This window comes from Tupaia chinensis, unplaced genomic scaffold (assembly GCF_000334495.1).
Source record: "Tupaia chinensis unplaced genomic scaffold, TupChi_1.0 Scaffold000575_1, whole genome shotgun sequence".
NCBI classification, from domain to species: domain Eukaryota; kingdom Metazoa; phylum Chordata; class Mammalia; order Scandentia; family Tupaiidae; genus Tupaia; species Tupaia belangeri.
The window spans coordinates 2,562,365-2,574,302 of NW_006160089.1; the positions used below are offsets into that span (position 1 = coordinate 2,562,365).

An 11,938-nucleotide genomic window follows, 5' to 3' on the forward strand; every position below is an offset into this window, starting at 1 on the left:
CCCGTCCTGCCCGGCATCCCCACTCCCTTTCCCCCCGGCCTCCTCAGGTCTGTCTCTCGCTCCCTTCCGGTCCGGCCCCCCTTAGTCCTAGTCTCCCGGTTCCCCGAGCCCCAGCCCCATGCGGCCCTGGTGGCCGGGTTCTCTCGGTGGCCCCGGGAGCACGCGGGATGCCCTCCGGCTCCGCGCCGCCGTCCTCTTCCCCGCCTTGCCGCATCCCCTGGGCGCCCCATCACTCTGTTCTCCCCTGCAGGAAATAGTGCCATTCTGGGCTTGGTCGGGGGAGGGGCGGAGGTGAGCCACCTCTGAGTAATGAGCGTCTGGGCCACTCGGGGCACATCCTCTCGAGCCTGCCCTGCTGGCCTTGCTGGGCCGATTGCAGCACAGCGTGAAAATAGGAGGGTAGGGGGCTGCGCGGAGGGAGGGAGCTGGGGGCGAAAGGCCAGGCTGCAGCCTTAGTCCAGTCTGGGAGTGTGTGCCTCCTACCTTCCAGCTCGGTGCCGCTCTTTCTTACCTGCGATCACTTGCCTCCGAAAACCTCGGTCTTTGGGCCATGATGGTCTCAGCCACGCTCTCCAAGTGAGTTTGGGCTCCCCTCGTTGCGTTCGCATGCAGGAAGTAGTGGGGAGAACTAGTAGTCGAGAGCTAAGAAAAACCAGACAGGGTAAAGTGTGAAAGTAGAGCCTCACGACTGGAGGTGACTGTTTTTGTGGCCACAGAAAACAACTATTTAGAAAAGATTAAAAATAGAGGTGATTGTCACAGCCTGCTTGATTCTTCAGCAGTTTGAGCACAGGAAGCTGACTCTCACAGGAAGGTTTTTTCCCCTTTATTCAAACGGTGGTACAGGAAGTGCATTCTCCTCTCCACCCCACCCCCTTGCGCTTGCCAGGGCAGGGTTGGAGGCTCAGGCTGTTCAGAAATCAGGTTCCTGGTGTTTAATCAGTTGACTCAGCTTGGAAAGTCAGGCCCACTGCTTTGGGTGGAGAGGAGTCCTGCAGTGCTCTTGCAACCAGCCTTTAAAACAAAAATCTTCAGACTTTCCTCTTTGAACAGGAATGTTCAAGGTGGAGGTTCAAACTTGTATTTCCTGCCCCGTCTGGATTACCTGCTGGGACAGTGGGGTCACTGCTCCAGGAAGGGCCTGGAGGAGGGAAGGTTGGTTCTATAGTCTGGTGCAGGGCTTGGCTTGCAGGCAGCCAGTGCTGTAAGGGCTTCGGGGTTAGGCCTTTGGCCGGGGACTCTTATTTCTGAGGACACCCAGATAAGGAGACTAAGGCTGGGTCAGCTGCTGCCTTGGTCTTGTTGCTACAGGAACTTGTTGAAGGTCATATCTTGGTACACCCGTGCCTAGCAATAGCCAGGTTCCTCGAGACCCGTTAGACGCCTAGGCTTAGCACATCTAGGGATGGTCACTTCTCCTAATGGTAATGTCATATACCTTATTACCGTGGCAAGTGCGCCTCTTAGGATTGGGGAAAAAGTGGTTAGCAGGTGAGAACCGAAATCCTGGCAGATATGGGGCCCAGATAGGGAGGAAGAAGGAGCTAGTATTTATGGAGTCTCTACCTTGTGCTAAGTAATGGATTTATGAGGTCATCGTTGATCTGAACTGTAGTACTTCGGAGTGTCTTATGACAAGGAGAGGGGAGCAGGGAGAGGGGTTGATTGGTGGGGGAAGGTGAGGAGACCTGTCCTGTCTGTCCTAGGGGTATACAGGAGAAAGTGTGTCGTGGTGGGAGAGCACACAGATGAAGTGGTAGCAACATGGCTGTGCACCCACGCAGACCAGCACATCCCGCTCTAGCTGTGTGACCTTGGGTAGGTCTCACACTCCTCCAGCCTCAGCATCCTCTGCATTAATGGAAGACAGTCATGCTAGCCTCATGGGTTCCCAGGAAGCATCATGGGACATTGAGTATGAGCTTGGGTGTACGGGAAGAGTGGCAGCAGGGACTGTAGGAAGAGCTAGGGTTTGAGCACCAGCAGGACAACTGGACTTTGTGACCTCGGGCAGGTAAATTTTCCTTCTCTGAGCCTTGGTCTCATTGCCTTTACACTGGGAACAGTGATTCTTGCAGCAAAGAGGTTTTCTGGGAGGAATGAGATTACATGTGAGAGCCCCTGACACAGGATCTGAGCCCTCGTAAGGGTTTTAAAATGTTAGTTCTTTTTCTTCCTCTTTGGTCCACTGGAGCAGTGGTTGTACACTTCCCTGCCTGAGGAGTTTGGCAGTGTTTGGAGACATTTTGAGTGTCCTAACTTGGGGGTGCTCCTGGAACCGAGCAGGTAGAGGCCAGGGATGCTGCTCAGCATCCTGTGACATAGGTCCACATCAGAGAACTGTCCAGTCGGAGATGTCAGTGGGCTGTGGTGACCAAGGGCTGGCGGGGCAGTAGAGCAGGAGGCCAGCCACAGTGGGCGGACATGAGGATAGCTCCCTGCTCCCAGGTCTCTCCAGATGCTAATGGCCTGAGGCACCCACATCCACAGTGGCTGCTACACACTGGAGTTAGAGGGTTAGCCGGAACAGTGACTTTTTGCCCCCCAGGCTAGTAGTACCCTTTTTGCCCTTCCCTGCCCATCTTCTGATGATGCGTTTACCGTTTGTACTAGGTCTGAGTGAAGCACGAGCTAGTCTGTATTTCCTGTGAAACCTCCAGGATGCTGTCACTTGGTTGCCCTTGTTTTTGGAGACACTGCATTACAGGAGAGTTATGAGGTGGAGGTCATCAGTGGCTGATAGCAGATTGGGCCTTGTTTGACTGGAGAAAGAATTCCAAAGCTAAGAGATAAAGGGGTGGGGTGCCTCTCCCATGAGGGTCTAGCTGGCCAGGGCAGGTGGCCTAGACCCAGCTCATTCAAGAGGGAGCCAGGAGATTCGGCTTTGCTCTGGGGGCTTTCTCTGTTCATACGTGGGTTTCGCTGCATGAATAGGAGTGGAGACCCGATTGGGCAGAAGCCATTCCTTGTTCTATTTCTGAAGCTTTTTGGCTGAAGCCAATGTTTCATATGAGGAAATGAAAGTCAGCTGATGTAATTCAGTTTAAAATAGGTGTCACCTTTGGGGACCTAACCCAGATTGTCATTTTCTTTTGCATGCTGGGTATTCAGAGCTCAGCAAAGAAGGAGGTGTTGGGATTGCAGCTAAGATTTTGGGGAGGGGGAATCATTTATTGGCAGAAGTTCACTTAGATTAATAAATTCTCACCTGGTAGCAGTTGGGACTTCATTGACTTGGGTAGGTCTTGGAAGATAGGTTTAGCACATTGTAATTTAATAGTGTAACTGATAAAAAGTAATAAATGGGAGCCAGCAGATGGCATGGTGGTTAAGGCACTGGATTCCCACATGGCCAACCACAGTTTAAGTCTCGGACCTGGTGACTTGAAACTTAGGCCAGTGTGTGTGTGTGTGTGTGTGTGTGTGTGTGTATGTGTGTGCATGCCCAAAATCCCAAGGGGAGAATGGAGGAGGATTGTGGCATGGCCATCTACCCTGGGGATTATTTCTCCCTTTTCATCTTTCTGGCAAGCACACATGCCCTATGGCAAAAACCTAAAAAAAATGTAAAAACAGTAGATGAAGTTAGGAGACCTCTGTTAGTAACTTCATTAAAAAAAAAAAAATGGTCAGAAGACACCTGCACTTGTCAGAAAGAGGGGAAAAGGAAGAAAGCAACCCCCCAGTAGGGTGTGGTCATACCTCTAACCCTTTTCTATTTCTCCATCATGTCAGGATTTGGGCACACACATGCACTTAGCATGGTTTTCAAGCCACTGGAGCCTAGACTTTAACCACAGCCATGTGGGATCTGACTGCCTTAACCACTAGGCTATGAAACCAGCCTGGTGCCTTCATTCTTCCCTTTTCAGAATGAAAACATGAGAATGACCTTCATTTCATGTGTGCAGTTGTCATGAGAGTCCAGGAGAGCAGATACAGTGCCCAGCCCTAAGCAGGTGCAAGTGAGCTGGATCCTACATTATTTCAAGTTACTGCTCAAGGGCATTTGCTTTGAGGGGGATGATTTGGGGAGGGGAGAGGAGGACTTGGCTTGCAGAGTTGGCACAGAGGCCCTCTACCCTCCTTGTAGCTTAGGAAAGCTCAGGCTATAAACGGCTATTCCACCTGGAAGCTAGCAGTGGAAGGGTGGGTGTTATGGGTAAGATCCCATCTGACTGCTCTGGAGCTGTTTCTGAAATGAATTCATTCATGAAAGTGTGGACATGCTTGCGCCTACATCCTTAACTGCTGCTGATGCACAGGGGACATGCTTCGGGCGTTTCATGCAGCCTTGCGGAACTCTCCCGTCAACACCAAGAATCAAGCTGTGAAGGTAAACTAGGTCACACTGCTGCTCTGCTGGGCCTGGGCTGTGGGGGCTGTGGTCGTCTTTCTCCAGACCTGGAGCATGAGCTCCTGGGGGCTATGATGGTGTCTCTTTCATCCCTGCAACAGTGAGCCCCTGGTTAGTGCTTCCAGGAAAGCAGAAATCTCTTGCCACTGCCCCAGAGGTTGACGCTCTGCAGTTGAAGCTCTCAGTGTTTAAAGTAAAAGCTCCCCAAAGAAACGTTCACTTTTCCCCAGGGCCTCATGGGGTGCAAAGTTAGCCTGCTCTTGCTGATGAGCAAAACAGATAAATTGACTTGCTATATGAGTGGTTATGCTTCTGTAAGCTATTGAATAGGCTTCATCCGTGTAAAATTCACAGCTGCTTTGAAGGATTTCCTGCCTTTCAAAAACTAGGTGAAAAGATAGAGTTGTGCTTACTGCATAGCGGAGGCCACCTCAAAGTGGGCCTAGGGAGAGGGTTCTCCTTGCACCTGGATCTGGCACCTTAAGATACTGCTTGATCCAATGACTGTCCAGTGGCTGTCTCCACAGTCCCTTCACAGCCCTTCTGTTACTGAGGTGAGTGTAGAGGGAAGTGGCAGCCAAGTGAGCATGTTTGGTTTCTGGTTTTTGATTTTTTTTTTTTAGATTTTTGTCATAGGGTGCGTGTATTGGCCAGAGAGACAGATAGCAAGTGAGAGTGAGAAATCACCCCCCAGCAGGGAAGGCCAAGCCACAGTCCCTATTTCCATTCCTCTCTTGGGATTTTCAGTATGTACACATACACCCCGGGTCTGGGACTCAAAGTGCAGTCAGCCACATGAGAGCCAGTGCCTTAACCATCATGCCACCTGCTGGCCTGGTTTTGTTTGAGACAGACTTCTACACTTGGGACCTGTGGAGTCTAAGGCCTCTCCTTATAGTAAGTAGTTTTTATTCCCAGTTTACTACTTACTCCCTCCTAAATAAATGGAGTAATTTATTGGCACAAAGGTAACGAAGTTTAAACCAGTGAGAAAGTTTTAGCTCACTTTTTTTGGAGAGATTTGTGCTATAGGGCATGCACGCTTGCCAGAGAGACAGAAGCGAGAAATCACCCCCTGGGAGGAGGGCCATGCCGCAATCCCTCCTACTCCACTTTCCTCTGGATCTTGGCCACACACGCACCCGGCATGAGTTTAAACAGCCAGGTCCGGGACTCAAACCGTGGTTGACTACATGGGAGTCCAGCAACATAGCCATTACACCAACTGCAGATACCTAGCTCACTTTTTTTTTTAGCCATCCAAGATGAACTAAAAATTGGGAAGTGTCTCTGAGTCTTGGCCACTGGTTGGTGTTCCTGTGTCCATGGTGTTTGGGGGAATGTGCCCGGCTGTGGCACCCAACCTCACTCTTCTTCTTCCTCTGTAGGAACGAGCCCAGGGCGTGGTGCTGAAAGTGCTCACGAACTTTAAGAGCAGCGAGATTGAGCAGGCTGTGCAGTCACTGGACAGAAATGGTGTCGACTTGTTAATGAAGTACATTTATAAAGGGTTTGAGAAGCCTACAGAAAACAGCAGTGCAGTGTTACTCCAGTGGCATGAAAAGGTATGTGAATGCCCCACAGGCAGCCCACTTACCCACCCCAGGTTCGGATCAGGAGGCCAGGCTTTCTCAAACAGATAGGACCGTCTGATAGGCAAGTGAGACTAACAGGGACAAGCTTGAACTAGGACATCTGATCACGTACCTCTCCCAAGTAAGCACCTGGGCGAGATCTGCTGTCTCTTGTAATCATAGTTGCTTTTGCTTTTAACTGCCGCTGTATGCCAGGCAAGACAGGGAGGGAGGCTCGAAGGTTGGCTAGTATCTTATGATACTTTGGATGGGTGGAGGCAGCAGTTGAGGGAGGCCCTTAGAAATGTAGACTTAAGTCCCCAGAGCTATAAGGACTTCTGGCCCTGGCCTTATCCTCACCAGGCCGTAGCGGGCAGTGGGCAGAAACCTTGAATGTCAATGTGGCTTTCATCCACTTAAAACAGAAAGAGCTTGTCTGCCCTAAGCTTGGGTTCTGGCTGGGTGTCACTGTGGCTGCCTCCTATCTTGCTCCCAGAGTGCTACATTAAACACGCCCACCATTAAAGCAGTCCAGGTATGACTCACACCATCCTTCTCAAGAGGCTCTGTGTTAGATTTAAGAGTGTTTCTTTTACAGGAGAGGAGGGGTGGTGCTGTCAGTCCCTTGAGGCAGTCTTAGTGCCAGGCTTGTGGGTCTGTTGCACCTACTCAGCCTGCCCTCTACCTGGGCTCAGGAGGGAGGGTGGCCGTGCTGCTCAGGAGAGGTGAGTTAAGGTCTGAATGGTGTGATGGCCAGACTTTCTGTCCCTTGGGGGACCAAAGATACCTTGCGGGACCAGCAGTTGGCATAATAGCTATGTCGCTGGACTCCCATGTAGTCAACCATGGTTTGAGTCCTGGACCTGGTGGCTTAAATTCATGCCAGGTACGTGTGCATGTGTGCCCAAGATCCAAGAGGAGAATGGAGAAGGGATTGTGGCGTGGCCATCCCCCATGGGGGTGATTTCTTGCTTTCTTTCTCGGTCTCTTTCTGGCGAATGCACACGCCCTATAGCAAAAACCTCTCAAAAAAAAAAGATACCTTGGTGCTGGGGCTGGCATGTGGCATGGTGGTTAAGGTGCTGGACTCTCACGTGGCTGGCAGCGGTTAGAGTCTCGGACCTGGCAGCTTGCTTTCTCAGCCCCCTCTACCCCACAACCCGGTGCCAACCCTGTGAGTATCTTAAAAGGACTGTGCTGAGGGCAGAGTAGGCAGGCAGTTAACTCAGGTTCCACTATGAGCTTGGTGACAGCTCTCCAGCCAGTTCTGCTGCCTTGAGATTCAGCAGCTCTTGGGACCCTTGACTTGAGAATAGCTCTTTCCTGGACAGCAGCCTCAGTTGCAGGAACCCTTTCTCAGAGGGACTGTGTTGTGGTGGGGTCTAGGCCAGGGAGGAAATGCTCCTATCTCCTTGACCAGCCAAGTGTTCCCCTGGCCAGCCAGGTCTTATTTGACACATTTCCTTCTCCTGCTCCCACAGGCCTTAGCAGTAGGAGGTCTAGGCTCCATTATAAGAGTTCTTACAGCAAGAAAGACTGTTTAAAAACAAACAAAAAAGACTCATGTTACCTTGAGAAGAATTTTGGATGCCCAGGCTGGTGAAGAAGGGATTGACGATGGACCATCTTCCCACGAACTCCTAACTAAACTGTTTCAGGACATGTATCTGCTGAAATGTATTTTATTTTCTAAGGTGGAGGGAGAAGTTGTCTTACTGTTTCCTAAATCCTTTGCAGGATCTGATAGTCTATGCCTTTGTCTAGGAGCAATGCAGACTGACATGTGACTGTCTTCCCAAGCACTGGCCACATCGGTCAGGTGTGCCCGTGTGTGCTGCCTGTTTCGAATGGGGGAGGGGTGTGGGCAGGTGCAGATCCAAGGGCTGCCAGAAAGGGAGAGTTTGTTTTTTGAAGTGGAAAAGACCCGAGAGTTTGTATAGACACCCACTGTCTTCCCAGAGAAGGCGGACTCTCGGGTTCATTGTAAAGTGCCTGCTGCATCAATAAAGCTCTTGGCTTATTAGTATATACATTGCAGTGTGTTTCCTGTATGTAACAAACGGTAATGAATGGGGCGGCAGTGACTGAGTGAGTGACTATTCTGGAGACGTGCTGTGGACAGGAGGCCAATGTGTCCCCCATCCAGCTGTCCCTGGGAAGCGAGCATGGCAATCTGTAGGCCCTCCTGCCACAGCAGGATGGCAGGCCTCAGCTCTAGTGCTGCTATGGAGAGACGTTTTGCTGAAAAACTATTTATTGTTTCTTACTCCTTCAGTTTGTATGTAATTTTGGAGCTTATTTAATTAAATAAAGTGCCAAACGTTTAATAATTGATCAAGGCTTTAAAAGTCTTCAGTGTGTGTGGTTGCACGTGGAGTCTTCGAGGGTGGGCCTCAGACATGCCCAGTTGCCACCTGCTGACACTGGTTGCAGGGTACTCTGACTGCTGCACTGGCAAGTTGTCCTAAAAGAGCTAAGCCATCTGATAGAGAAGCAGCGTCCTAGTCCATACCCTTTCACAGTGAGCCTCTTTGAAGGACAAAAAGGCTTCCTTTCCTGTTTAGCCCACGTAATTGGCAGCGTACATTCTGTTAAAGGTAAGGACCTCACCTGAAGCTCTTTTGGGTCATGCGTAGTCTTGGGTATAGACTTTGACTGAAGTGACACACTCTTCTCCCTCTCCCTGTTCCCTGTGTGATTCTTGGGAGGTAGGACAAAGCTGTTGGCTTTGTTAAATTACATTAGTTCATTCACTCAAACCCAATCTAAGGAGGTTCTTTCTGAAAGAGAGACTTTTACAGCTCTTAAAGTTGGCCTTTATAAGTATTAAATACAAGACACAGCACACTAGATTTAACAAGTATTGACACACGAAACTTACCAAGTAAAGCCCACTGTAGCTACATCTGGATTGAAGAGCTTTAATCAAAAATTGTATTGCACCACAAATGAATTTTCTACAGCAGTTTTAGATAATACAACCCCTATGTACAACACTGAAGGAGAAATCCAGATCCAATGCTTATATAAAGGGCTATATATACTGTCTCCATCTCAGAAAGTTTTATACAAGTAAAAGTGCATTAAATCACTTAGAATATGGACTCCACTCTTCCTCTTAAAGCTGAAGGAAATCAACATGCAGGAGGAAAGCCTAATCAGAATGAACCCTCTCTAGGCAAGTCAGACTTGGTGATGGACCGCAGAGCTGCACACACCTCAGCCTGCTGCGGAGTCGGGTAGAGGGTGAGACCAGCTCAAGGACTAGAGAAGCAGCGGAAGGTAGGCCAGGCTTCTACAAAAGTAGCTGCCTCTGGCAAGCCTTGACTACCTGATCTTAGGGATTCCTTCCTGGAACAGTTGAAAAGGAGGAAATCCTACTTTGTAAAAAAGCTACCTCTTACTCTGCAAAACTGCAGAACAGAGGGACTCCTGCTTTGTGTTCCCAGTGCTAAATGGAAAACCTTCTAAACAAGGGACAAACATTTGCAAGGAAGAGCCACGTGAGGAGGTAACTGGAGAATGGTTCGTGGGGATGGCAGAGAGTGAGCCTGCGCTTGAGGCTACATGATGCTGCCCTGGCTTGGGACTGTATAAGAACTCTGCAAGCATTTGTTTTTCTGTGAGAGATTATTTTTTTCGGGGGGAGCCCTAAGTGCAACTGAGAAATTCTGTCATTGGATAACTTATGATAAATTTAGGAACTCCAGTTATTAATTCAGTTTTTTATTTAACCCGTGAAACTTTCATCAAACTGTAAATCCATAAATGGTTTCCCTTTAGGTCTCAGTATTGTGGCTTATCCAGAACAAGTCTATTCCCTTTTCCTCAGTATTAACAAATACAGGTTTGTATCAGTCAGTACCAGAGCCATGTGCAGGTTAGCAAGTGCTGCAGCCAGCTGGGGCCACGTGGGTGTAGTGTCATCTTAAATATGGAGGGGCCCATCCACATACAAGGCAGATGCCACCAAGTGTTTTGGCTGGGTGGGGGAAAGGACAGCTGCTGCATCCACTAACTGCAGCAGATCATCCGTCCTTAGAAGAGAAAATGAAAATGTGACTATCGTTAGCTTAGTGGTGGTGTATCCCAGAACTAGAGCAAAGCCACTGAGGTGAGGCTGATGCCAGAATGCTAGTGAAATTATAAAAGGGATAGGAGTCCTAATTTTAGAAATAATTTTCTCTTGTGCCCTGGTTTTCCACTAGGAACCCCAGTTGAATGGATATATAATAGAGAAGACACGTTTACAATAGCAGAGAACTTTAGCTATAAAAAATAAGTTTAAAATGGTTTACCAGCAACCTATCCAGGACAAGTACATTCATTAAAAGGCAGTTGAGTGTATTTGGTTCTATACTTGGGATCTTTTCCTATATTTGCTAGTTTTCTTCTGTCTAAATAGGGAGACTGCCAGAAAGCTGCGGGTGCTTCCTCAGCCTGCGCTGGCTCCAGTGTGCTGCACCGACGCACCCATCTACCTCGGTGCTGGAGAAGGAAGGTGTATGATGTTTTCTCGAGAGGAAGGGTTAAAAAGCCTCTCTAACTCCTCTGAACCCAAACATGCTAATAGAGGGGGAATTTTTAAAAGCCCCTCCCCAGTTGGCTGCCACAGACACGTGGCATAGGCAGGTGGGTTTAGCCTGCTGGGCACCATTGCAAAGGGCAGTCTTTACCTCCAGTGCCAACATGACATGATGAATCAGTTTCCATCTGACATGCTGATTGCTCCAGCTCTAAGTGCTCACATGAAAAGTTAGAGGACTCAGGTGCAGACAGGATGCTGGCCAGAGCTGGGATAGCAGCAACACTGGAAACCTGGGTATGCCAGGACCCTCCCGGAGGACCAGAATGACAGGATCAGCTACCGCCTGAGGTGCATGTCAGTCTGAAGGGAAGTGAGCCTTAAGTCTTGTAAACAATGTTTAGACACTTGTACAAAATACTGCAGTTACAGTGATTAAAAACCCACCCAGACTGGTGTGTCAGTGTTCTTTTCACAGAAAAAGTGTCAACCCATGGAGCTCCATCCTTGGGTAGTTTCCTCTAGGACCATGGTATCCGAGGGTTTGAGATAGATGGCCGGATGCTGCCCTTGGGAGCTGGCTTGGATCCAAACCAGGACATCTACATTTGAAACAGAAAAGGCTCCTGAGTTGAGAATCAGGTTTGGTGCAGTTTGCTGAAACAGCCGCCTCCCTTCCCTGCACCCGCCCTGCTCCTGCAGGCTCTCTGACTCTGGCTGGGAGCAGAGCAATGAAGATGGTTGTTGCAGTACCCAGTCTATAGGCTGAGAGCCTACTCTAAGAACAGGACAGAAATGAGAGAAAAACAGATGAGAACAAGGCAGTGGAATTGTAGGCAATGTCTTTTTTTTTCCTATTACAGCATTTATGCCAGCACTTTGGGAATTTCTCTGAAGTTTGAGTGCTGGGCCGGACCTAGGGCTCTTGAAGAAGAGTCTTCAATAAAAATGCTTTGAAATCTACCAGGCCTGTGACCAAGTACAGCACAGACATCTGGGCACAAAGAATGTCCACACTAAATGCTGCCCAGATCGAGTTCATCATCCCAAAGCAACCAAGCTGGGAATGCAGCTGTGGCTGGTGCCCCCAGGGGCTGATCGCATTTTCAGCGCTGGGATTACCAGCTGCATTTTCAGGGAGCCGGACAGCAGACCAGAGAACACTACCTTATATTCCAGGGTTTCTTTGAGCATGTTCTCTTCCTCTTGGGAAAAATTCAGCAACACTGACACAGCTTTTATAAGATGAAAAGCCTGAAACAAATTAAGTTTTGCTGCTGTGGACTGGAGTGGGAGGGCTGGGGACAGAGTATTAGGGGGGCTAAATGGCGGCATTTCCTGATTCCCTCGGTCAGCAGGGACCAGGTGGTAGCTGCAGCTCCAGCCTTCTGGAGGCTGGCAGCAATGGCAGGTTCTTTCTGCTCCATCTTTTACCTCAGGGACTGGCGGGATCAAGAGAACCTCTTCAGTGGCCTCCTTCAG

General features: G+C 49.4%; 2 protein-coding genes across 2 annotated transcripts in view; one reads left to right on the plus strand and one right to left on the minus strand.

Moving 5' to 3' along the window:
• Window positions 1–4,265: 4,265 nt before the first annotated feature.
• ARPC5L (actin related protein 2/3 complex subunit 5 like) lies at window positions 4,266–7,961 on the plus strand (the record flags this gene model as incomplete). The annotated part of the gene is given in 3 exon segments (XM_006158239.2): window positions 4,266–4,336; window positions 5,746–5,922; window positions 7,413–7,961. Coding segments are annotated over 3 exon segments (311 nt in total), but the record flags the coding sequence as incomplete, so codon positions are not given.
• An 877-nt stretch (window positions 7,962–8,838) lies between these two features.
• GOLGA1 (golgin A1) overlaps window positions 8,839–11,938 on the minus strand; it is a 68,583-nt gene continuing 65,483 nt past the window's right edge. Inside the window, 2 exon segments of the mRNA XM_014591459.1 lie at window positions 8,839–11,058; window positions 11,624–11,710. Of these exon segments, the coding sequence (XP_014446945.1) occupies window positions 10,978–11,058; window positions 11,624–11,710 (168 nt within the window). The 3' untranslated portion in view covers window positions 8,839–10,977.